The 25,194-nt window shown below is 37.7% G+C and overlaps 1 protein-coding gene across 1 annotated transcript in view; it reads right to left on the reverse strand.

Annotated features, from left to right (window-relative positions):
- Nucleotides 1-19,144: 19,144 nt before the first annotated feature.
- Nucleotides 19,145-25,194, reverse strand: part of LOC145418788 (uncharacterized) — a 124,832-nt gene continuing 118,782 nt past the window's right edge. Inside the window, exons 2-3 of the mRNA XM_080287120.1 lie at nucleotides 24,564-24,746; nucleotides 19,145-19,347 (exon numbers count right to left, since the gene is read on the reverse strand). Coding sequence (XP_080143246.1) covers nucleotides 19,145-19,347; nucleotides 24,564-24,746 — 386 coding nt within the window. The remainder of the gene's footprint in view (nucleotides 19,348-24,563; nucleotides 24,747-25,194) is intronic.

Consider the following 25,194-nt stretch of genomic DNA (forward strand, 5'->3'; position numbering starts at 1 on the left):
ACATCCAGGCCCATACTGGGAATTGACCCATTGGAGGGAGATTTAAGCTTCTGTCACGTGCTTCCACAGTTCACTTTCTGATATAGATATATATATATATATATATATATATATATATATATCTATATATATATATATATATATAACTTAAATTATATTTATAACTTAAATTAGTTTGTCTTTACACACACACACATACACAAACACACACACACACACACACACACACACACACAGAAGTGGGTGAAGTCATGTCAGGCCAGGTGGCGAGATGTGAGAGGACTAACTCTAACGGTGTCAGGTCAGCCACTAGCCAATTAGAGTATAGGAAACAAGGCAACGCTGTACGCAGGGAAATCCCCGGCTGGACTCCACCCAAACCTTGGTTTTAGATTGGTGAGACTATACCACCACCACCACCACCATTTTTCATTCTTAACCCGTTTTCTTTATCACTAACGTGGGTAACTACTATCCATTTCAGAGGCGGAGTTGCGCTGTTTTTCGCAAATATCTCCTAAGCGAATCGTTGGATCAGTATGATATTTCAACACAGTACTTTTGACATCCGGGCCTAATTTATGACCCTTAAACCATACTGCTACATATGTTACATTAGGAGTTTACTGAAGGATATTAAGCCTAATCCAGTCATCATATCTAAGGTGTTATACAAAATCGGACGAGTGCGACTGTGTGGGGTAGCTCCTCCACTAACACCCTGAACAACCCTCTGACCATTCCTTCCCTACCCCCCAAAATCGCGTTCACCCCCTCACCGTTTCTCTCTTCACTCCCAGTCACACCATCCCTCTCCCATCTTTGCACTTCCGTTTTCTTTTTTCATTCTAATTGCATACATAATATTTGAATATGACAGTATGTATATACTTATCATACATTAGTAATATTATTTAACACAGTTACCTATTGTTGTGTGTGGCCATGAAAACCAGAGTGGGTCAAACGACCATAAAATTATTGGCTAATTACGTTGTTATGGCCGTATCATTACCGATGTATCTACGGTTACCAAAAATATGAAGTCAGTTCTGTTTTTGGGCAACCAAATAAAATCGTTCATGGTTGCTTTATTTGTTCATCTTTTATTTTTAATAAGCAATTTATGCTTTCATTGAATATCCTCAGTCTCCCGTAGGCGAGGAGCTCGGGGAGAATAGGAGGGATAACGAGGACGAGAAGGGGAAGAAGTAGGGGTAGTTAAGGAATAGTTTGGGAGGGTGTTGGGGGGGCAACACTTTCCTTCGAATGCGTCAACATGACTAGTCGACTTTCTGTTATTTTTCACGAGTAAACTCCTCACATAACATAAATAGCAACATGGTTTAAGGGTCATAAAATAGGCCCGGATGTCAAAAGTAGTGTGTTGAAATACCATACAGATCCAACGATTCGTTTAGGAGATATTTGCGATAAACAGCGCAACTCCGCCTCTGAAATGGATAGTAGGATGAAAATGTTAATGCTCTTGAATTATGAATTAAAATATATTCCTCTGAGATCCATTGCCCAAAAAAGAAAAAAAAACAAAAGAAAAAGAAAAAATGGGAGCAAAAAAATAATTATGAAAAGCTAGGTTATATTTTTTCAATTTATTATACGCAAAATTATTTAAATCTTGGTATACGAGGAATTATTTTTTTTTCTGCCGATTGGCGATTTTTTTGGCGTGTAAAACGAGTGTGACATTTGGCGTTTGGTATGTGAGAGTACAGCGTGCTTAGTTTTTCTTTTCCCGGTTATAAAATACTGAGAAAAATGCGTCACAGGATTGAAGTAATTTTAAAGAATCAAGAGGCGGAACAGCCATCTCAAGAGGCGGAACAGAATCAAGAGGCGGAACAGCCATCTCAAGAGGCGGAACAGAATCAAGAGGCGGAACAGCCATCTCAAGAGGCGGAACAGAATCAAGAGGCGGAACTGCCATCTCAAGAGGCGGAACAGAATCAAGAGGCGGAACAGAATCATCTCAAGAGGCGGAACTATCTATCTTTTTATCTATCTTCCCTCTCGCCTGTCAGTCAGTGGGGGTTACTTGCAAACCCTCACTAACAACCCAACTCAGTTTTATAAGTCTATCTTCATCTATCTACTTATCTTTTTACCTATCAATCTATCTATTTATCTATCTATCTTCCCCATCGCCAAACATTACTCTCGATAACCTACCTTATTTCGTCTTTCCATTTCATTCTCCTTCAGTAAATAGTTTCCTAAATCTCTATCTATCTGTCTATCAGTCTATCTATCTACATCTCTATCTGTCTATTTGTCTGACGAAACTGTAGACAGGGGCACTCGCTATCTTTTATTTATTTATTTATTTATTTATTTTGTGACGACACTGAATGACAAGAACTTCCACGATCCTCTGTTTTGAGTTAGGAATGAATCTCCTTGGTTACTAGTCAAATCAACCTTCCGTGCTGACTACTCTCGTCTGGGGTTGAATTGTGTGGGGTTGAACTAAATAGATGTATAGGTAGACTGAGACAGACAGATAGAATGATAGACAGATAGATAGATAGATAAAGAGAACTGTCCAACAAGGCGATGGGGTTGGCTCACTTTTTTTTTTTTTCTATACGTAACCTTTTTTATTTCCATTTTTTTCTTAATTTTTTTGTCCTTATCTCACTATTTCATTTACCTTAAGACAGTGCTTTGGTTACTGAAGGAATTAAATAAATGTTGAATCTTAGTCTTAGTTAAAAAATCTTAATCTTTAGTTCGAAAACTCGGGACTTACCCACTTCAAGGAGTTGCCTGGTGGTCTAGTGGTCAGGACGCCCCAGCGGCAGTGTCGGCCTTGCGTGGGTTCGATTCCCAGAGAGGTGACTGGAGTTTTATTTTTTTTACCTATGTTTTTATCCTGTAATGCCATCAAGGGAAGTAGTCCGGTCATCTGCCCTTAGATTTGCTGGATTACCCTTGCCTAGCCTCGGGGCCCTACACCTCCAAGGGGTATTACTGTTGTTGTTGTTGTTGTTATTATTATTATTATTATTATTATTATTATTATTACAACAACAACTACTACTACTACTACTGTTGGTACTATTACAACTACTATTACTACTGCTCCTACTACTGCTACTACTACTACTACTACTAGTTGCTACTACTATTACTACTACTACTACTACTACTACTACTATTGCTGCTACTACTACTACTATTGTTGCTACTGCTACTATTACTACTACTACTACTACTACACTACTGCTGCTGCTGCTGCTGCTGCTGCTGCTACTATTACTGCTACTACTATTCCTACTGCTAATAGTAGTAGTAGCAGTAGCAGCAGCAGCAGCAGCAGCAGCAGCAATAGTTGTAGTAGTAGTAGTAGTAGTCGTAGAAGCAGTAAAGATTATGTAGTAGCAGTTACAGTAGTAAAGGGAGTAATGTAGTAGTAGTAGCTGTCATATTACCCCTATCTGTCTGATCGAGCAGACCCATCAGCCGCAGGCAAACAACCGCTCCTGCTAAACACAATCATCTTTGGACAGCAAGCAAGCAAGCAAGATATCATGGAATAAAAAACAAATAATGGGAGGCTTGCATTAAAGAGAAAAAATTATCCAGTGCAAAATAAAACAGTTACATAAAGAAATAAAAACTTAGTCTTCCGTACGTTGTCTACTTCCTTGTTAATTCCAAAGCAACTTCCTGTCATCATCAACTTTACGTATCATTTTTTTTCATGTTATTTTGGTCCCAGGCTCATTAGGACGCGAACTCGGTGGACTGCAGGCTGATGTTACCCTCCTTTTGCGGTCCACCATCATCTTTTCGGGGGATAGGGAGTTGAGGGATGTTGGTGTTATGGGGTAGTGGAGCCGCCTGTTATATACGTGCCATCACGTGCAGGCGTCCCTCTCAAACGCCATTACTGTTATATGGAAGTAAATACGGGGTTAAATAATAATAATAATATTATTATTATTATTATTATTATTATTATTATTATTATTATTATTAACAACAGGAATAACAGCAATAATAATAATAATAATAATAATAATAATAATAATTAGTAATAATAATAATAACAGCAAAAATAATAATAATAAAAATAATAATAATGTCTGTCTACTGTATAGCCAGACGCCATAATCCCCTACGAGGTGGCCGTTTGTCTTTGAGTTATACCATTGTTTTACAGGGAGGGGCACTAACCCTGCGTCAACCCATTTGTTGACATGTAGGGAACACGTATGGGTTGGTTAAATGATTACCACCCAGCGCTGTAAATACTTTCTTAGCTTGCAGGAAACCATTAGGGTCACTCAATGTCCAGCCACCTGAAAAGGAGAGAAGTATAATAAAAAGTGACAGACACGATAGGAGAAATAGGAAGAGAGGAGGGCAGACACAGAAAAAGAGTGACAAAGGAGTAGGAAAAAGTAGGCAGCACTACATCAAGTGAGCGGGCGATGGTAACCACCACCTACCACCAAAAATAAAAATAACGAAAAATGAAGAGACAGAACCATTCTAAGGATAAGAATACATTGTCTTTAATGACATTCAGTCAAATTTTATTAAACTAAAAAAAAAAAAAAAAAAAGATAAACACAAATCTTCCCTCGGCCAGGTAACCAAGGAGGAGGCGGGAGAAAGGGAGAATAACCATCTTTATTTTTATATACATTACATAAATTTTTACACACATCTCTCTTTTATATCTATTACAAACCTGTGTTCTTTGTATAAAAATCTATTTACTTATCTATTAACTTCTCACTTAGGACACAGCTGGCATGAAAAAAGGATCACTGAAGTGGTGGGGGTGTTATCAAAACTGTACATATAGTGTGTTTACCTTAACTTGGCCAAATATTTCAACAACTTGCTACTTACTCCCTGTAGCTCAATGGCAGAAGACAATACTATGGCGGCTCCTACATGCTTTGCACAGTGCTTCTTCGTGACTAGTATCGTATTTCTAGCCTCTTGTTACAGCTAAGCATTTCACTGATGGGGAGAGATGGCAATTCTAGGTCAAGTTAAAGTGAACAGAGTATAGTGAGAGGGAGGCGAGGTGGGCTGTTTCTCGTATACCACAACACCAGTATCACCAAATTCTAACACCATCGACCTTTCATAAATTTCGCCATCCTTTCACAGTTTTTCAGTCTTGTCACGATTATCAGTATCCTTTCACAGTTTTCACCATCCTTTCACAGTTTTTCACTCTCTTATCACGATTTTCAGTGTCCTTTCACAGTTTTCACCATTCTTTCACAATTATTCATTATCCTGTCACAGTTTCTCATCATCGGGTCACAGTTTTTCACCTTTTCGTAGTTTTCACCAACCTTTTCACAGTTTTCACCATAATCTTCGGTTTTCACCCTCCTTTTCTCGGCTTTCAATACCCTTTCGCAGTTTTCACCATCCCTTCCCCGTTTTCATCATCATTAGCTTGTGTGTCGTGGCAAAAACAACAACTGTGATTCACCTTTCTAACACCATTTCTCTCCATCACAATTCTGTTCTTATTACTACTGGGCAATATTTTGAATCTAGCAAGTGCCTCTAGCACAGAAGGGGATTATAAGAAAATGATTACTGAATACCTAAGAACCACGACGTCTTTCATACCTCACCACTACTACAGCAAGATTTCATTCAGCTTAGGAGTGATTACTAGTAGTGAAAGAGTTAAGATAAATACTCTTTAACCCTTTCAAAACCATGTCTCTTATTTATGTTTTGTCCACACGATTTATATTCATTTCAGGAAGGATTAGTGGTAGTAAAATTGTTAAAATGTCAGGACCAACTTGTCCAGCCCCGGGCTCCTACACCACTCACAGGGTAACACAGGATTAGATGATGATGATGATAATGATGATGATGATGATGATAAAAATTGTTAAAATCTACTTCATCTCAGCAAAAAACAAAAATAATAATCGAAATGGCCGAGGGAATTTTGCGATTAAATAAAAGCATTATTGAATATTAAACAGGTAGTTCTCATTATAAAAGAGAAATGTTTTCCAAAATATAAAACGTTTGCCTTCCAATTAATCCTTCCATTTGGTAAAAAGTGGCAAATTAAATCTGCTGAGTACCGTACATTAAACATTATTTAAGCAATCTTTTGTCATTTACTATGGACTTAAATCTTTAGGTCCGATATTTTTATGTATTATTCCTGCTCCCTCTACTTTTTAAAAAAATAACTTTGTATAAAATAGTTGTGTTGAAAAGGTTAAAAATTGCCTCCATTAACACGTTCACAAATATAACTCCTTTTACGTAGAAGAAAATCGTCTGAAGGTAGCAAAAATATAACTGTAAAACTGTCATGAGACTGAAAAGATTAATATTAAAACAAATAAAAATAATATTACCCATAAACAGGACAGTGCACTTAGGCATGGGGGGTGGAAATTCGATAACATGTATCCAGTCTCACATTACTAGGGATATTGAAATGGATGAACGATAATATTCACAGGTAAAGTGGTGCTTATCAATCTATTTTCACTAAGTAATTTATTGAGCTTAATTTAGTTACTCTCCAAATACACTAATCTTTTCACCCCTCCCTACTGCCAGATACTGAGTTTGTTTTTGTTTATTTACTGATCGTGGACAAAAATATTAATCCATTTTATTTTCACAGTAATTTCAGTTATGGATTAATTAAGTTACATTCCACATACAGCAATGTTTTCAAGCTTCCCTATTGCCAGATACTGAATGTTTTCATTTTAATTACCTATTTCACATGGACAATATTAATAATCCAGTTTCTGAACATGCTACTCTTTCCATCAGTTATTCAAAGCTGAAAATGGGAATATTACAACCTTCCTTATTTCCATATGCTAATTTTATTCTATGTATTTTTGTTACTGTATCTTCAAATAAAACACAATTCCAGCATATACAATAGACATAAATAATCATTCATTTTCATACCACGTCAACCTTTCCACTCATTTTCTAAACTGAACTTGCTAGCCTTTACACCATCACTACTGCCATATACCAAAAGCGTCTTTATTTATTTACTTTTTTTTTGTACTATTGCATTCTCCAAGTAAAAGCAGTTCCAACAGATGCACATTACAAAAAAAAATCCCAAAATTTCAAATTTTTAACATACTGAATTTATGTTTATTATTTACTATTACTGTATACTGGTACTCAAAGTAAACACAATCCATGCTCATGAACATAAAACATTCCACTTTCCAAACAGCTGAACCATTCATTTTTTCTATTGTTTTTTGCCTGTTGAATTTGTTTATTATTTTGTATTATTGTATATTCAAAGTTAACACAATCTAAACACACATACAGAAATAAAAAATAAACAACTTACCAAATATTCCATTAAAAACAATCCGCTTTTCAAACATTTCATAAATCATAAAAATTATCTACTTTTTGAGCATTCCATAAAAATTAGCTACTTTTCGAACAATCCATAAAAATGATCTACTCTTCGAATACTCCATAAAAATTATCTAGTTTTCGAATATTTCATAAAAATTATCTACTTTTCGAGCATTCCATAAAAATTTATCTTCTTTTTGAACATTCCATAAAATCATCTACTTTTTTAACATTCCATAAAATCATCTACTTTTTGAACATTCCATAAAAAATTATCTACTTTTGAACATTCCATAAAAAATTATCTACTTTTCAAACATTTGAAAAAAATCCACTTTCTGAACGCATCACATAAAAATCATCTACTTTTTGAACATCCCTCACAATATACGATATCTACTTTCTAAAAGTTTCTGAACATTTCACATAAAAGTCATCTACTTTTCGAACACACCACAAAATATTATCTACACAAAAAAATCTACTTTTTGAACATTCCAGCCCTTTCACCCTTTCCTAAGTGCTACCGTGTTCCAGCCCACCTCGTCCCCTGTACTTATATATAAGGTAAAGTAAAATGGGTGGACTGATTTTATGGCACACGTTGGAGCACTGCGTAACTGCTGGTGTGGGCGCTGGTGTGGTGGTATTAATAATGGAGTGCTCGGTATTACTCGTGGGTATGTAAAAAATACAACTTTATTATTATTATTATTATTATTATTATTATTATATTTTACATGTTTGGTGTCGTGAACTGAAGTGGCAAATTAGCATTACCGGGTTGCAGTGGATGAAGAATAATTAATAATATTGATAATAAAATAATAATAATAGAAATAATAATAATAATAATATGCCCATCGACCACACGAGAGCTCCTACCGACCACACGAGAGTTATTGAGGAAGATAATCATTTGTCCTAATTTTCCCCTAAAATAATAACAGATTTTTATTCAGGTTCCAAATTACTGAAGGTAATTAGCAAGAAAAAAGGGAAACAATGACACAGAAAATTTTGATAAACAATTTATCTATAAACTACTAAGGATATTGATAAAAAAAAAATGATATAATAAAAGAATTTAGTTTTTTAGCTCTGGAAATTCTGATAGGCAATTTTTTCCTGTACACTACTACTGTTATTAATTTAATAAAATATATATATAGATATACCAGGTATTAAAAAACTGTTTTTTTGTCGATTTTTGTATATGTAACTGCGGCCTTAAAAGTATAAAAAAAAAAAAAAAAAAAAAAAGCGACTAATAACGAGGACCCAGTGTAGATGGTGCTTAATAATAATAATAATAATAATAATAATAATAATAATAATAATAAACAAAAATAAATCTTGGAAGTGAAGACGTAGAAAAAATAGAGGGACTAAGAAGTGCTTAATAATAATAACAATAATAATAATAATAATAATCATAATGATAATGCTATGGCCCTACAACCTTTCCAAAGCACTTCATCGTGACTAGCACTCTAGCGCTAATCCATTTGTTGCAACTGAGAATTCAAGATTGAGGAATGGAATTTTAGGACATACTGTATCATAGTGTTAATCTGTTGTTGCAAATTAACACTGAAGGTGAACATAGGCCAAATATCATATTCTATTACTAATCTATTGTTACAGCTGAGCATTCAAGATGGCGAGATGGCAATGTTAAGCCAAGTTAGAGTGAAAGGAGTATGGCAGGGAAGAGATACTAGGCAGACAACCAAGCTAGCGAAATTACGGTATATGGTGTGGCAGTGACGGCGTTAAATCGATCTATTTTAATATACAAGACACTTCAAGAGGAGAAAATTTTAGAACCGAATATTCATGGATTTTGGAGTATTGAGACTACGAAAAGAATAAGACAAAAATAACAATAGAAAGTGGTGGTTTTATATCTGACTTATGAAATCAGTTTTTTTTTTCCATATTAACTTCTCAATTTTTTTTTTTTTTTTTTTTTTTAATATTTGTGTTTTGTTTAAATCTGGGTCTTGCATAAAGAACGCAATTTTTATCTCAGTATCCAGACAGGTTTAGCTATGATAGATTAATGGTGTATGTGTGTTAAAATGGTGGTGGCAGTAGAAATGATAGTGGTTGTCGTGGTAGTGGTGCTGGTAGCAGTAGTAGTAGTAGTAGTAGTAGTAGTAGTAGTAGTAGTAGTAGTAGTGGTAGTGGTAGTAGTAATAGTAGTAGTAGTAGTAGTAGTAGTAGTAGTAGTAGTAGTAGTAATTCAACACCATAAGGGGCCGCAGCCTAAATGGTGTTAGAGACGTCTAGCACCAACTCCTATGCGAGTTATTCTGCCTGTTCTACCTTAGCATTCACTTTATAAGAAATCTCTCTCTTTAATTATCTCTTAATGTCTCTTAATATAACTTTCATACATCTTTTATATATCTCTTTTAATATTTCTTTAACTTCTTTTTAAATTGACATAGTAACACAGAAGACGATACACAGGGGCAATGCTTAGAATAAATCGCGGTGGAAAGGCTGTTACGTCATCTTCCAAGCCGCTTAGAAGGCCACCCTTACCATTAACCTCTTCACGCCGATGACGCCTTTGTCAATGATATTCTTGCTACCCCCAGACGATGAAATATTACTCAGAAAAACCCCATCTTTCCTGTTAACATCATCTCTTCCTGTTAACATCATTATCATTTTTTCCTGTTAACATCATTATCATTTCTTCCTATTAACATCACCTCTTCCTATTAACATCATCTCTTCCTATTAACATCATCATCATCTCTTCCTATTAATATCATCATCATCTCTTCCTGTTAACATCAACATCAGCTCTTCCTACTAACATCATCTTTTCTTATTAACATCACCTCTTCCTATTAACATCTCTTATCATCATCTCTTCCTGTTAACATTGTCGTTTCCTCTCTCTCTCTCTCTCTCTCACACACACACACACACACACACACACACACAGCTTCCTCCTGCGCAGTTAAAATCTGTGGCGTGACTAGCTGAGCATTAACCCACACCCCAGTAATTCTCAGCCTTACCCACCTTATTGCTATTACTACTATTGTTTCTGTTACTACTATTTTTATTATCTTTACTGCTCTTATTTCTGTTACCATTATTTTTACACTATTACTGTTGCCACTGTTTTTACTACTATCTTTACTACTCATACCTGTTACTACTTTTACTACCTTTACTACTATTATTACAGCTACTACCATCTTTACTGTTACTACTACTGTTTTGTTACTATCTTTACTAATATTACTATTACTCCGGTACTATTTTTACTACTATCTTTACTACTATTATTACTATTAGCTTCTACTATTACCCTCCACTGGATAACCATCAGATTCCTAGTGGCCACTTCAGATATATTTCCCTCCCCTCAAAGGTCCCCACAAACATTAAAGAATTATTAAGCAGTTTGGTTTAGTAATGTAGCAGGAAGATATTCATTTTAACAGAAGAAATATACTGCATATTCTCTTCAGTCGTCCCCCCCCCCCCCAAAAAAAAAGGAGTATATATGTTCATTTCAAAATCTACATACTTTCCTGAAACTTTTACGAATGACAACCCACCGTGCCCCCCTCCCCCCCCAAAAAAAAAAAATTGCATGACTCCCTAGAAAAAAAAAAAAATCTTGCATCCCTCTCCAAAATAATATCTTGCATCCCCCCCCCCAAAAAAAAAGTCTTGCCTTAGCCCCCTTGGAGGTTATGCCCCCCAGGCTGAGAATCACTAACCCCTCGACCACCGCGACGTCTTTCACATCTACTCAGTACCGTCAAGTTATTATTATTATTATTATTATTATTTATTATTATTTTTTTTTAGCTGTAGGAGTTATGTATCGCCTTAACTAACATCCCATTCATTGCAAGGGATAATACTGTACTTATGTCCATCATTACCCCTATTAACTGAATTACTTTTTTATTCATTTTTAAAGGCTTCATTAATCCCCATCAATTGAATTATACAGGATATATACAGTCTTCCTTAATTCCATTATTTGAAATGTGTGGGTTATGTATAGCCTTTAAGACCCCTATTTATTTTTTTAGTTATTCAGTTCTTTATCAACCCCATCTAATTATAGATGTTATTTACAGCCTTGACTAACAGCATCATCTGAGCTGTTGAGGTAAAAATAGTCTTAATTAACCCCAGTATAACCTCACCCCCCTATGCTAAAAATAAAAATAATGTATCTATAAGGTTGCAAGAATAAAAGAAAAAGGCGTCTTCGAGCTGAAATGGTTACCTCACACCGGGTCCCGCTGTGAGGTTACCTGTGTTGGAACGTAAAATTCATTCCATCAGTACCAGGACATATGAATTCACTCTTGCTCTCAGACGATTTTCCTCAGCTTGACCTCTAATGGCCTTGGGTTGATGGGTGAGGTGGTAAGTTAGGAGCAATGTCTTTCACAGCTATACCTCTTTCACTTTTACTTGGCCCAGATTTTCGTTGCAGATTTTTATTTTTTCAATGGTAGATGTAAGCAATAATACGGCTCTACATCCCTCCCCATAGCACTTCTTCATGACTAGCATTCTATTTTAGTGCTGGTATTACGACTCAACATTCAATATAGGGAGTTTGCAAATGTAGACCAAGTTAGGGTAAAAACAGTGTAGGTAATGGCAACCCTTCCCAACATTACTAGAGGTGCCATCCCAAGCTGAATAAAATCGTCTGTTGTCAGCAAGAATTAAGGACGTTGTGGTACTGAAAGGGTAAAGTGGACGGCTTCCCACATGGGGAGTGATGTGCCAAAATGGTGAGGTAGGGAAAAAAAAAAAAAAAAACAGACTGACTCACAAGATGTAGTTTCGAAGCACCCAATTTCTGATGGATTACTGGGCTTGTTTTGAAGTTATGTTGTTTTAACGGCTTACTGGATGCCATCTTGAAGTACAGAGATGTTTTGAAGCATTACTGGGTGTGTTGTTTTAAATATATATTGTTTTGATGACTTATCTGATGCAGTTTTGAAGCAAAGTGATGTTTTGAAACAGTACTTGGTGTTTGTTTTAAAGTTACATTGTTTTGAGTGGCTTAACTGATGCAGTTTCGAAGCAAAATGACGTTCTGGAGCATTACAAAGCATTACTGGGTGTGTGGTTTCAAGGTTACATAGTTTTGATGACATACCTAATGCAGTTTTGAAGTATAGTCATCTGAAGCATTACTGGGTAAGTAGTTTTGAAGTTACGGTGTTCTGAAGCATCGTGTCTTGGAGAGTTTTGCAGCATTATGTTGTTGTTCTGATGCTTGGAGTTGATTCAAAGCATGCTGTTTCGAGGCCTTTTGATGATTTGAAGCATTATGTTGATTTGAAGTGCTGTTTTGATCCAAAGTGTTTCAGAGGATGGCACTTTTCTGAGTTGTTCCAAGCATACTTGCGTCAGGTGAGCATAGTGCATACCAAAATACTTAGTTCACTGGAATAATCTGCTGAAGAAGAAGTAGTGGTTCAGTTTGCTTGTGTGGAGTATCAGATTTCAAGTAGTCTTTTGTTAATACTTCAATCTTCTATCTATACTTCCTTCTGATTTAACACAGTGCTTCATAATCCATCCTGTAAAGCAGCCTCGAGAGATGAAAAACCACAAAACACTCTTAACAACTGTCGTAAGACATTTTTATGAGATTTTTCCTCTTTAAAGACACCAAATGTTAACATTAAGTAATAGGAGTCTCTTTGAATGTGTGGGGCATAACTGACACCCTAACTCACCTCTTATTATCTCCTTGATTCTAGCTTGCTCCCCTCAGTTTGGCCAAATCTTTAAGGATACTTAGCTAGATAAGTGTCCGAATGACAGACAGTGACGGACTTGCGGTCTTGACTGGGTTGCATGGGTCGAATCCTTAAGTCCTGGTGCTGGCTATATACAGTGCGCTCCCGTCAGCTAGCTTGCTTGAACGAAACTAACTAAAAATTGGCGTATATTCTCCTTCACTGATTTCAGAGATGCCAAATATTATTTAATTACAATTATTTTAACACACTGAATTGCTTCATGAAATTTACAGGGAAGGTCTAACTTAACAAGGTAATCTTAGTTCAAAACTAAAACTAAAACCAAATATTATCTACATTAATATAAGACTTTCATCCGTTTTCAATATCATCATACCACGCATGCTCAGTCATGTACATGGAATATTCCTATCATTATAGGTATCTATACACGTATTTACATCGTAGTTGTCCAAAAAAGGTTAAATGCAGTAGCATTTAATTTATTAATAATGAAGACTATTAACCAGAAAACTAGGGCAAATTCCTAGATTATTAAACCTCTTTGAATCAGCACTAATACGTTCTCTGGTAAATTCCTCTGCTTTCAACAGGCACAACTATATCGAATGATGTGCGTATGCCGCTACACACAGCATGTCTCCCTCTCGGGGAAATGTTTCCACAGTAGCCATCATTATCGTCATCATCATCACCATCGTCCTAACCCACTAACGAATGAGAAACGGTCATCATCATCATCGTCGTCGTCATCCTAACCCACTAGTAACTGGGACAATATAAAAGGAAATATCTAACTTACTCTTGTAGCTGTATAAGGACATGAACTTGGGCATATAAGAACCCATTATGGCACTCAGACTCTACAAGCAAAGGACTGACTTACATGATCACCTCTGAAGTGTGGTGTTGCTTTGAAGTGTGGCGTTGCTTTGAGGTGTGACGTTGTTTTGAAGTGTGGTGTTGCTTTGAAGTGTGACGTTGCTTGGATGTGTGTTGTTTCGGAAAATGATGTTAACTCGAACTATTGTATTTCAAACCACAATATTGTTTTGAAGCTTGTTTCAAAGTGATCTTGTCTTGAAGAATGGTACTTTGAGCTATGGTGCTGAAGTGACTGCATTAATAGTGTTGTCGAAATACTTATCCCTCATCAAAGAGGAACAGTTGTTTGGTTTCCCCTTTGACACAATATCAAAGTGGTGTTTCAAAGTGGTGTTGTTTTCAAGTAGGGTCCTTTTTTTAAGTATAGTACTAAAGTGACTGTCTGTAGTTAATGGTCTTGTCAAATTACTCAGTTCTCTAAATATCCCACTAAATCAGAATGGTTGTTTAGCTTGACCTTTGACCCAGTGTTCATGCCATCATCAGTGACCACAATTCAACACCTAACTTCAGTACTGATCACCTAAACCATCGTCAAAAGGTGAATACACTCCAGATGTGCCAGATAAAATGATAAAAATACACTCAATACACTCCAAGTCAATCAACCCTACATAATAATTTCTGGAAAGCAGCCCAACCCACAATAATGTTTTTTTTTCTCTCTCTCGATTTTTTTACTATGACAAATATTCTTCTGTCGACCTTCCGAATATTTTACCGTGGATTCACAAACAGAATTACGATAAATTACCTGCCATAACTAAGATTCGTTTTACAGACAAGGTGAATGAATAACTGAATCTTTCCAAGTCCACATCATCCTACAGTTACAAGTCTTACATCCCAGTTCATCCGCCTACAACCTGCCACTCACAGATTTATTTATTTTTTACCTCACTCTCAGGACTTTTTTTTTTTTTTTTTTTTTTAACTCTTGCTTCCTCCAGACGATTTTATTCAGCTCTGGAAAAAAGGCCTCTTCTACTAAAGGGGTTTACTGACTCTACCTAACCCCTGCTGTGAAGAAAATGGTCTGTCTTAAAGATGAATACAATCGTCTGGAATTGGCAATGAGGAAAAAAATCATCCTTCAGTTTTCAATGGAAACTCGAATCCGCCTCTCTCTTTCTCTCTCTCTCTCTCTCTCTGCAGACGGTTTTATTGAGCCAAGGAAGAATTTTTTAGCAGTGAAAAAAAAAAATGGTGAAAGTTGCAATATATTGAACTTAATTAACTCAGATTTTTTTTTTTTTTTTTTTTGCAATTTATTTCACGTGGATAAGTGTTACAAAAAAAATGTTTTACGGACCTGTACCCTTTCCACTGCGCTTCTTCGTGACTAGCAGTGTATTTCAGAGACGGTACAACGGCTCTGCAGCCTTTCCACAGCACTTCTTCGTGACTAGCATCATATTCTAGTGTTAATCTAATCCACATCTCGGCAGTGAAGATGGAAGGACGGCAATTTTTAGGCCAAGTTAGAGGGGAAAGGAGTACAGAAGAGGAGGGGTTAAGGAAGGATCCATCTAACTCTTCCTGAGATGAATAAAAACATCTGAAGATAGAACATACAGATCATCGGTGTGAAGGGATATTAATTTCACCTCACTCCTCTCATGTCTCTTCACTCACTTCAACTATTCACAAAACTTTTGCTGACACTGTTTCTCTTCACTAACTTTTACTCATGTTCAATTTTTCTACTAATTTAATTTCTCTTCCCTAACATCCCTTTACTTCATACACATCATCTCATGCCTTTCCTCCCCTCGCCTCACTTCTTTACATTTCATATCACTTTAACCTACAGGCACTCCAGACATTGCTTCTTGTCACTTCCCTAGCCTTCTCTCCTTCATTCTTTCATCTCAAAACTTCCCCTTACCCCACCCTCTTTATCTACACTTCCCTTCCCTTCATTTTAGTCACTTCATGCTATTTACTATTCTGTCAAACCTGGAACTTCATGTCACTTCACTCATCTTCATTTATTTTCAACTTTTTCTCACTTCACCTCACTCATCCCAGCTAACTTCAACCATCACGCTCCATGCCTCTATATTTTCAGATTTCCATGTCTCACAAACTCACAAAGATTTCTCATATTTCTCTGCTCACTCGTCTCACTTTATTCATCTCACGTCAAGCTTTATCTCATCTCAGCTCACCTCAGATCTATGATCAGTTTCCAGACACTGTAGAGCTTGCAGATTCCTTGGCATTTTTTTTCTTAACTCAAAAATACATATAAATTTACTCATCGACTCGTATTGTTTTCATTTTTTTTTTTCAGTTCTCTTGTGTCATTTTTGTTTATTTTTAATCTCAACATATATCAGTTTACTCATCGTCAGCCATATTTCCAAATTTCATACTCTTTCTCACTCTGAACTAGGATTCATTTCACATTAATTCACGCATCGGCTTTAGATATCCAATTTCATTTTGTTTCGGATATATTAACTATATTTCACATCACTCACTCAAATTATTTCGACTTACACTTCTTCATCTATGGTTCCAGGACTAGATTTCAGTTCTTCATTTCTCTCTCTCTCTCTCTCTCTCTCTCTCTCTCTCTCTCTCTCTCTCTCATACACACACACAAACACAGCTTATATCAATTTCACCACTCAGCTAACTCACGTAACTCACTTTCACGCTTTCTAACATTCCAGTATTTCAGTTCCTTCTTCTATGTTCTAACTTATAAGCCCTTTTAACTTAACTTCCCTCACCGTATCACTAACTCCTTTCATTTCAGCTCACTTCATTTTCTTATTCAATATTCTGATCGTTTTAAGTCTTTTATCTTTCCATAGTTTCATATTCTTCTGTAATTTTAGCTCACAAACGATCCCACTTCTCTCAGCTCAGATCTCGTCCCACCTCAGCTCTCTTCCGCTCTCTGGTTCACAGCTCCAGTAGTTATAAAGCTTCCAGACTCCAGATTTCCAGATTTTAACTTTGTCCTCTTAGTTCTGGCTCACAAATGATCTCACTTTTCTCACCTCATCTCATATCTCTCCTCACCTCGGCTCACTTCTCTTCTCTGATCCATTTTTTCAGTCGTTGCAAGATATTTTCCACTTTTAATTTATCTAGCTCACTCGTTTAATCTCAGATCTCGTCTCACACCGCAGGCTTGGCTCATCTCATCTCAAATCTCATCCCTCTTTGGCTCCCTTGGCTCCCTGATCAATAGTTCTAATTGTAAGGCTTCCCATTTTTTTTTTCTTTCCCAATTCCTCTCTACTTTTTCTTCCCAATTATCCTCTTTATTTTTCCTTCCCAATTTTCCCCTATTTTTCCTTCCCAAGTTTCTTTATTTTTCCTTCCAAATTTTCCTCTTTAATTTTCCTTCCCAATTTCTATTTTCCTTCCCAATTCCTCTCTACTTTTCCTTCCCAATTTTCCTTTTATTTTTCCTACCCAACTCCTCTGTTTTTCTCTATTTTCCAACACAATTTCTCTCTTTATTGTCCTCCCCATTTCCTTTATTTTTCTTTATTTTCCTTCTCAATTCCTCTCTTTATTTTTCTTTATTTTCCTTCTCAATTCCTCTTTATTTTTCTCTTTATTTTCCTTCCTAATTTCTCTTTATTTTCCTTCCCTATTCCTCTCTTTTATTTTTCTCTATTTTCCTTCCTAATTTCTCTCTTTATTTTCCTTCCCTATTCCTCTCTTTTATTTTTCTCTATTTTCCTTCCTAATTTCTCTCTTTATTTTCCTTCCCTATTCCTCTCTTTTATTTTTCTCTTTATTTTCCTTCCCAATTCCTCTCTTTATTTGTCTCTTTATTTTCCTTCCCAATGCCTCTCTCTATTTTTCCTTTGTAATTCTCAAACACTTAGGTGGGCGGTCTTCTTCATTAGGGTTTTGGAAAGAAGACTGAGCTCACATGGAGAGAGAGAGAGAGAGAGAGAGAGAGAAAGAGAGAGAGAGAGAGAGAGAGCGTTTGCGGAGAAAATGATGTGAAGTGAGAAAAGGACACGAAGAGCTTAAAGAAAACGAGACAGACTAAAAAGACAGGCAAAGAAGTTACATTAGGGGAGACTCGTGTAGATCCCAGAAAGAGACCTTCACCATACAGACGAAAACGACGAGGCAGGAAGCAAGAAAGTCGTGGAGAAAGAGAGAAAAATATGGTAAAAGGTGGAAGAAAAGAAAAGGCTGAACAAGTGAAGAACTTACAATAGAGGGGGAACTCATGCAGATCACAGGCACAGAACCACCCTATGAAAGAAACGCCTAAGGAAGATAGCAAAATAAACTCATGAACCATCATCCACTCACTTGATGTAGTGCTGCCTACTTCTTCCTTAGCCTTTATCATTTTTTTTCTGTGCCTGCCCTCCTCTCTCCCTATTTCTCCCATCTTTCCTGTCACTTCTTATTGCTTTTCTTTCCTTTACAGGTGGCTTTACATTGAGTGACAAGCCAAATGGTTTCCTGTAAGTCAAGAAACCATTTACAACGCTGGGTGGTAACCATATAACCAAACTGTACGTGCTCCCTACGTGTCAGCAAGTGGGTTGGTGGAGGGTCAGTGCCCCTCCCCGTAAAACAAATAACTCAAAGTCAAATGGCCACCCCTTACGGGATTATGGCGTCTGGCAATAGATAGATAGACAGAAGAAAAAGAAAGGGGGAAGAAAAAGAGTAGTCAAAGCTTAGAGAAACCGTGAAGAAAGAGGGAATGAAAGAGGGTAGTCAGAGAGAAAATGAGAAAGGGGAAAGAAAATACGCAGAAAAACTCATGAAGAAACAAGGGAAAGAAAAAGGGTAGTCACAGCTTAGAGAAAACGAGAAGACAAGAGGGGAGAAAGAGTTGCCACGCTGAGAGGGGAAAAAATAGTCACAGCTTTGAGAAAACGAGAAGGAAGATGGGAAAAAAGAAAAAGGACAGTCACAGCTTAGAGAAAACGAGAAGAGAGAGGGGGAAAAATAGTAGTCAAAGCTGAGAGGGGAGAAAATAGTTACTGCTTAGAGAAAATGAGATGAAAGAGGGAAAAAAAGAAAGAGGGCGGTCACACCTTAGAGAAAATGGGATACGGAAAAAGGAAAATGGAGAAGGCAACATCAGGGGGGACTCAGGTAGACCCCAAACAGAGGACTGCCGCTAGAGACACCACTCCTATTAGCCCCGTCCACCGTAGACTAGAGGCTGAGTTGCAGTAGGAGAAGTCACAGGAGCAGACCCGGCGGATGAGGACCCGGGTCGTGTAGGTCTCGCACGTGTTGGTCATGATGGTGTCGTTGGTGGCGCAGTTTCGGTGGAAGCTCTCGATCTCCTCTGGGGAAAAAAAAGAAAAAGAAAAAAATGGAGAGGTTTTTATTATAGGAAGGCGTCGCAGCTCCTCTTACATACTGATTTATTTTTCATACTGAGGTTTTAATATTTGCTATCATGCTTTTTTTCTTAATTATGGTTTTAATATGGACTGCAGCAAATAAGAGAATAATGAGTGTAAAATATGGAATAAATTGCTACGGAAGAGGTGTTAGGGAGCAACCAAACTATTTTAAATACGACCTATAGACCACGCAGACAATTCTATCCCTTTTAGACGGTCGGGACTTAATATTACGAGAGAGAGAGAGAGAGAGAGAGAGAGAGAGAGAGAGAGAGAGAGTCAGCATGTAGGCCTATACGTAATACTCGTATACGCCCACCCTGCTTGAACAGCAGTCAGTGAAGATTTGGTTAGTAATTTATTGGCATGAACTAATATTAACCATCTTTTAATCAGTATTTTATTTATAGATTTACCTCGTTATTTTTTCTTCATCTTTATTTATTACTATTTTATAGAAGTTTATTTTTTAGCTACTTAAAAAATGTTCTTTAAAAAATCGTCTGATTGGTATTATCTATCTATAGCCAGACGCCTGAATCCCATAAGGGGTGGCCACAAACAAATCGCCTCCATGTAGCCATGTCCCCTGTCATTACGCTGCCCTCCCCCCAACTCACACCCCCTCTCTCACATACCTCTCCACTCTATCCCTCCACCTCATCCTCGGTCTACTCTCTACTCTTCACTTCATTTATTCATATTTTTTATTCTTTTTTTTTATAAATTAATGATAAAACTGTGCCTAAAACTGTTTGTCAGAAATTCACTGTATTTTGCATAAAAGTTCCCAATCATGGCAAAGCGTTCTGGTGGAGGTGAGGCCAAAAGTGGTCTGTTTCTTACGTCACAGGTCAAGGTCAAACATCCAACCATGTTGACACGGGACTGCTGAAGAGGCGGCAGTTAAGGTTTACTTTGTTATTTCCATATTTTTCCATCAATATTTTCGAAACTTTATTCTTCTTACACACACACACACACACACACACATATATATATATATATATATATATATATATATATATATATATATATATATATATATATATATTGTGGTAGGTGTGGACGCTCACCATCCACTCACTTGATTTAGTGCTGCTCTCAGGTGTTTGCCCTTTCCTCTCTTCCATCCTTCTTTCCTTCCATCTTCTTCTGTCTTTCTTTCCTTCATTCTTTCCTTGTCCTTCTGCCTACGGGTGACTTTACACTCCCTCCTCTGTCTTTCTTTCCTGCATTCCTTCCTTTTTCCTTCTGCCTGTGGGTGACTACACTGAGTGACAAGCCAAATGGTTTCCTGTACACCAGGAAACCATTTACTACGCTGGGTGGTAACCATATACCAAAATTTTGGCACCTGGTGGTTTAGTGGGTAATTATTGCGCTCCAGTCGGATTGAGCCGGTGAAGGTTTATATCCAAGGGGTGATTGGGGTTGATTGCTCATGTAATGCCACTCAGGGATGAGTGAGGCTGGTCACTCATCTTAAATGTCAAGACCAACTGCCTAGCCCCGGGCTCCTACGCTCCTCATGGGGCAACACAGGATTGGATGATGGATGGATATATATCATAAAGACTTCTGGCAAATGTCCTGTGTTTGTGGTCTGTAATATACAGTATACAAGCCGAAGTCCTCCCTCCGGGCGGACTTTTTCGGCGAGCTCCTGCGGAGGGCTGATTGGGCTTCCGGCCAACTGTTCAACATACAATTAATCCTAATAAATTGTATACCAAAACACTCCCTGGATCATGCTGATTCAGAATATGTATCATATGTGGGGGTAGACCTTAAGGGAGCCGAGTTTATAGGTAACAAACATACAAACACTCGCCTTTATATTATACAGATGTATCAGGTATGTATCCTCACCATATTCCTTGCAGTCTTCTAGTCTCTGTTATAACAGTCAAGTATATGTATGCATGTACGTACGTATATGTCCTGTATCACACATGTATCATCTATGTATGATGTATGTATCCTGGCTGTATCCAATAACAACAGTCCACGGCGCGGGTATGTATGTATGTATGTATCACCTATGTATGATGTATGTATCCTCGCTGTATCCAATAACAACAGTCCACGGCGCGGCTATGTATGTATGTATCATCTATGTATGATGTATGTATCCTCGCTGTATCCAATAACAACAGTCCACGGCGCGGGTATGTATGTATGTATGTATGTATGTATCATCTATGTATGATGTATGTATCCTCGCTGTATCCAATAACAACAGTCCACGGCGCGGGTATGTATGTATGTATGTATGTATCACCTATGTATGATGTATGTATCCTCGCTGTACCCACTTATAACAATCCACGGTATGGGTTTGTATGTATACATATATGTATGTACGTATATATGCATGTCTCCGTGTGTATAGCCTTGCCAGTGGACTCCAACCCATTACCCTAATATGCTCAGCGTGATATACCCCACGCTAGGGACACTGCCTACTGACGCTGATATACTAACATACTTCCTTACCCTCATATACTAACCTACTTACTGATATACTAACCTACTTACTGATATACTAACCTACAGTACTTACATACTCTGATATACTAACATACTTATACTTGTTTGTCTACTAACTTGGAGATATACTTACTCTGAATTTACGTACTTTGATATACTAACATACTTACTCTGATATACTAACCTACTTACTCCCTGGCTTACTGGTCTACTTAGAGAAGGCATCCTTACTCCGAACCTACTTACATACTCTGATATACTAACCTACTTACTTACTCTGATACCCTAACCTACTAACATACCCTGATATACTAACCTACTTACTTACCCTGATATACTAACCTACTTACTTACCCTGATATACTAACCTACTTACTGTACTTACTCTGATAAACTAACCTACTTACTTACTCTGATAAACTAATCTACATACTTACTCTGATGTGCTGACCTACTTACCCTGATATACTAACCTACTTACCATGATATCCTAACCTACTTACCCTGATATACTAATCTACTTACTTTTTCTGATATACTAACACACACTCAGGCATACTTACTGTGATACACTAATCTACTTACTCAGTGGCCAACTTACGCCAGTATACTCACTCATCTAAGGCTTGTCTGTCTACTTAACACGAGACCTACTTACCCTAATATACTAACTCACTCAGAAACCTACTTACAATACTTATCAATCTGCTCAAGCTTACTAACGGATCCATTCTACGCTGTTCTTCATTCTCTGTTCTTACATGTAGACCTACTTACAGATATTATATTTATTCGTAGGTATTTCCCCGATTTACTAACCTACATCATCATCATCACTATCATCATCACCACTACCATCATCATCATCATCAACATGATCATCATCATCACCACCACCATCACCATCATCATCATCATCATCACTCTCACGACCACCATCATCATCATCATCATCACCATCACCATCATCATCACCACCATCACCATCATCATCACCACCATCACCACCACCATCACTACCATCATCATCATCGTCATCATCATCATCATCATCATCATTCTACAACTGAACGAAAGCCTCTCATTTTTCTCCACTCTGACTTGCTCCATCCAATCCCAGCAAATCTGGAAAATCATCTCCCCATCGCGTCCTTTGTTTGCCTCTTCCTCTCACTCCATCTCTCAAACTTGTTCTCTGTCTGCCCCTTCCTCTCTCCATCTCCCCATCTTGTTCTCTGCCTCTTCCTCTCACTCTCATCTCGGCCCGTGTCTGCCTCTGCCTCTCACTCCATCTCTGGGCTGCCACTCAGTTACCCTGGTTGTCCATCTGTTATCTGTTCTACGAAGGACGTGACCTGCCCACATCCATTTATGCTTTTGGATTGTACTGATTATGTCCTGTACTTTCCTCTATTCCCTTATCCACGAAGCTCTCTCTTTATTTCTCCATGTGATCCTTATTATAATACTTCCCTTTCCCCTCTTCGAACCCTCCCTCTTCCCCTCTTCGAACCCTCCCTCTTCCCCTCTTAGAACCCTCCCTCTTCCCTTCTTAGAACCCTTCCTCTTCCTCTCTTCGAACCCTCCCTCTTCCCCTCTTAGATCCCTCACTCATCCCCTCTTAGAACCCTCACTCATCCCCTCTTAGAACCCTCCCTCTTCCCATCTTAGAACCCTTCCTCTTCCCCTCTTAGAACCCTCCCTCTTCCCCTCTTTGAACCCTCCCTCTTCCCCTCTTTGAACCCTCCCTCTTCCCCTCTTGGAACCCCCATCTTCCCCTCTTAGAACCCTCCCTCTTCCCTTCTTACCACTCCCAAATTAATTCTTTCTCCTTAACCAAAATGAAAAATGAAAAAAAAAAAGTATTCAAACTGAGGGCTTTAAAATCTCAAACTACTGTGGTAAGAGACGGATTTGTAAAGTTTCAATAATTTATCCATGAGGAGTAATAAAGATGAATTTGTTGCCTTTACTCATTCACGATTTATTGATTTTTTTTGTTAATATTATACTTTTCATTCTTCTTTTTCTTCGTCATTATTATTAGCATCATCATCCTCTTTCTTGTTTATCATCATCATCATCATCATCATCATTGTTGTTATTATTATTATTATTATTATTATTATTATTATTATTAGTAGTAGTAGTAGTAGTAGTAGTAGTAGCTGCTGTTGTTGTAGAAGCACAAGTACTAGCAGTAGCAGCAGTAGTAGTTGCAGCAATGGCAGCAACAGCAGTATTACCATTATCATCATTATTACATTAACCACACAGTCTTCAATAACCAGCTCTTACCGTATAGTAAATAATACAGCACTAAAAACCAAATCCAGACCACTTCACCATTTGTCGAGCGGCATATAAGAGAGGAAAATTTACGTCCATTGCTCCTTCATGCATTGTTAAAGTTTTTCAGTACACCATAAACTTGAAGCGAACGTGGTTAATTACACTCATAACTCGAAAAAAGCCCCGAAAAAGAAGAGAGAGAGAGAGAGAGAGAGAGAGAGAGAGAGAGAGAGAGAGAGAGAGAGAGAGAGAGAGAAAACAGTGTGAGGAAGCCTGTTTGTGTGTGTGTGTGTGTGTGTGTCAGAGAGAGAGAGAGAGAGAGAGAGAGAGAGAGAGGGAGAGAGAAATTAGAGCTAGCTTCCACTCTCACCATTAATATCGTAGACGGTCACCGATTCACAGCCCAAGTCGCAGGATCCGGACTCGATCTGCTCCTCAGTGAAGTTGGCGTCCATGCAGCCGTCTATCCTCGAGCTGTTGCTTCGAGGAGAGTAGCTGCAGAGGAAACACTCCACGCTGAGGCCTGGACGGGCAGGAAAACGAGGAACATCAGCTAGGAAAATTGGGCAGGGAAATTGAGTAGGAAATCAGGAAAAATGTGATAATGATGACGATGGTGATTTGGGAAGAGTAGCTGCAGAGAAAACACTCCACGCTGAGGCCTGGAGGGGCAGGAAAATGAGGAAAATCAGCTAGGAAAATGGGGCAGGGAAATTGAATAGGAAATCAGGGAAAATGTGATGATGATGATGATGATGGTGATTTGTGGAGAGTATCTGCAGAGGAAACACTCCACGCTGAGCCTGGAGGGGCAGGAAAATGAGGAAAATCAGGAAGGTAAATTGGGTTGGAACACTGAGAAGGAAATCAGGAAAAATTTGATGACGATGATTATTTGGGGTAAGTTGCTGCAGAAGAAACACTCCACGCTGAGGCCTGAGGGAAAGGAAAATCAGGAAAATCTGGTAGGAAAAATGGGGAACGAAATAAGGAAAACATGG

The sequence above is a fragment of the Coenobita brevimanus genome, chromosome 116 (assembly GCF_032717465.1).
Source record: "Coenobita brevimanus isolate Jiangsu-jjx chromosome 116, ASM3271746v2, whole genome shotgun sequence".
NCBI classification, from domain to species: Eukaryota; Metazoa; Arthropoda; class Malacostraca; order Decapoda; family Coenobitidae; genus Coenobita; species Coenobita brevimanus.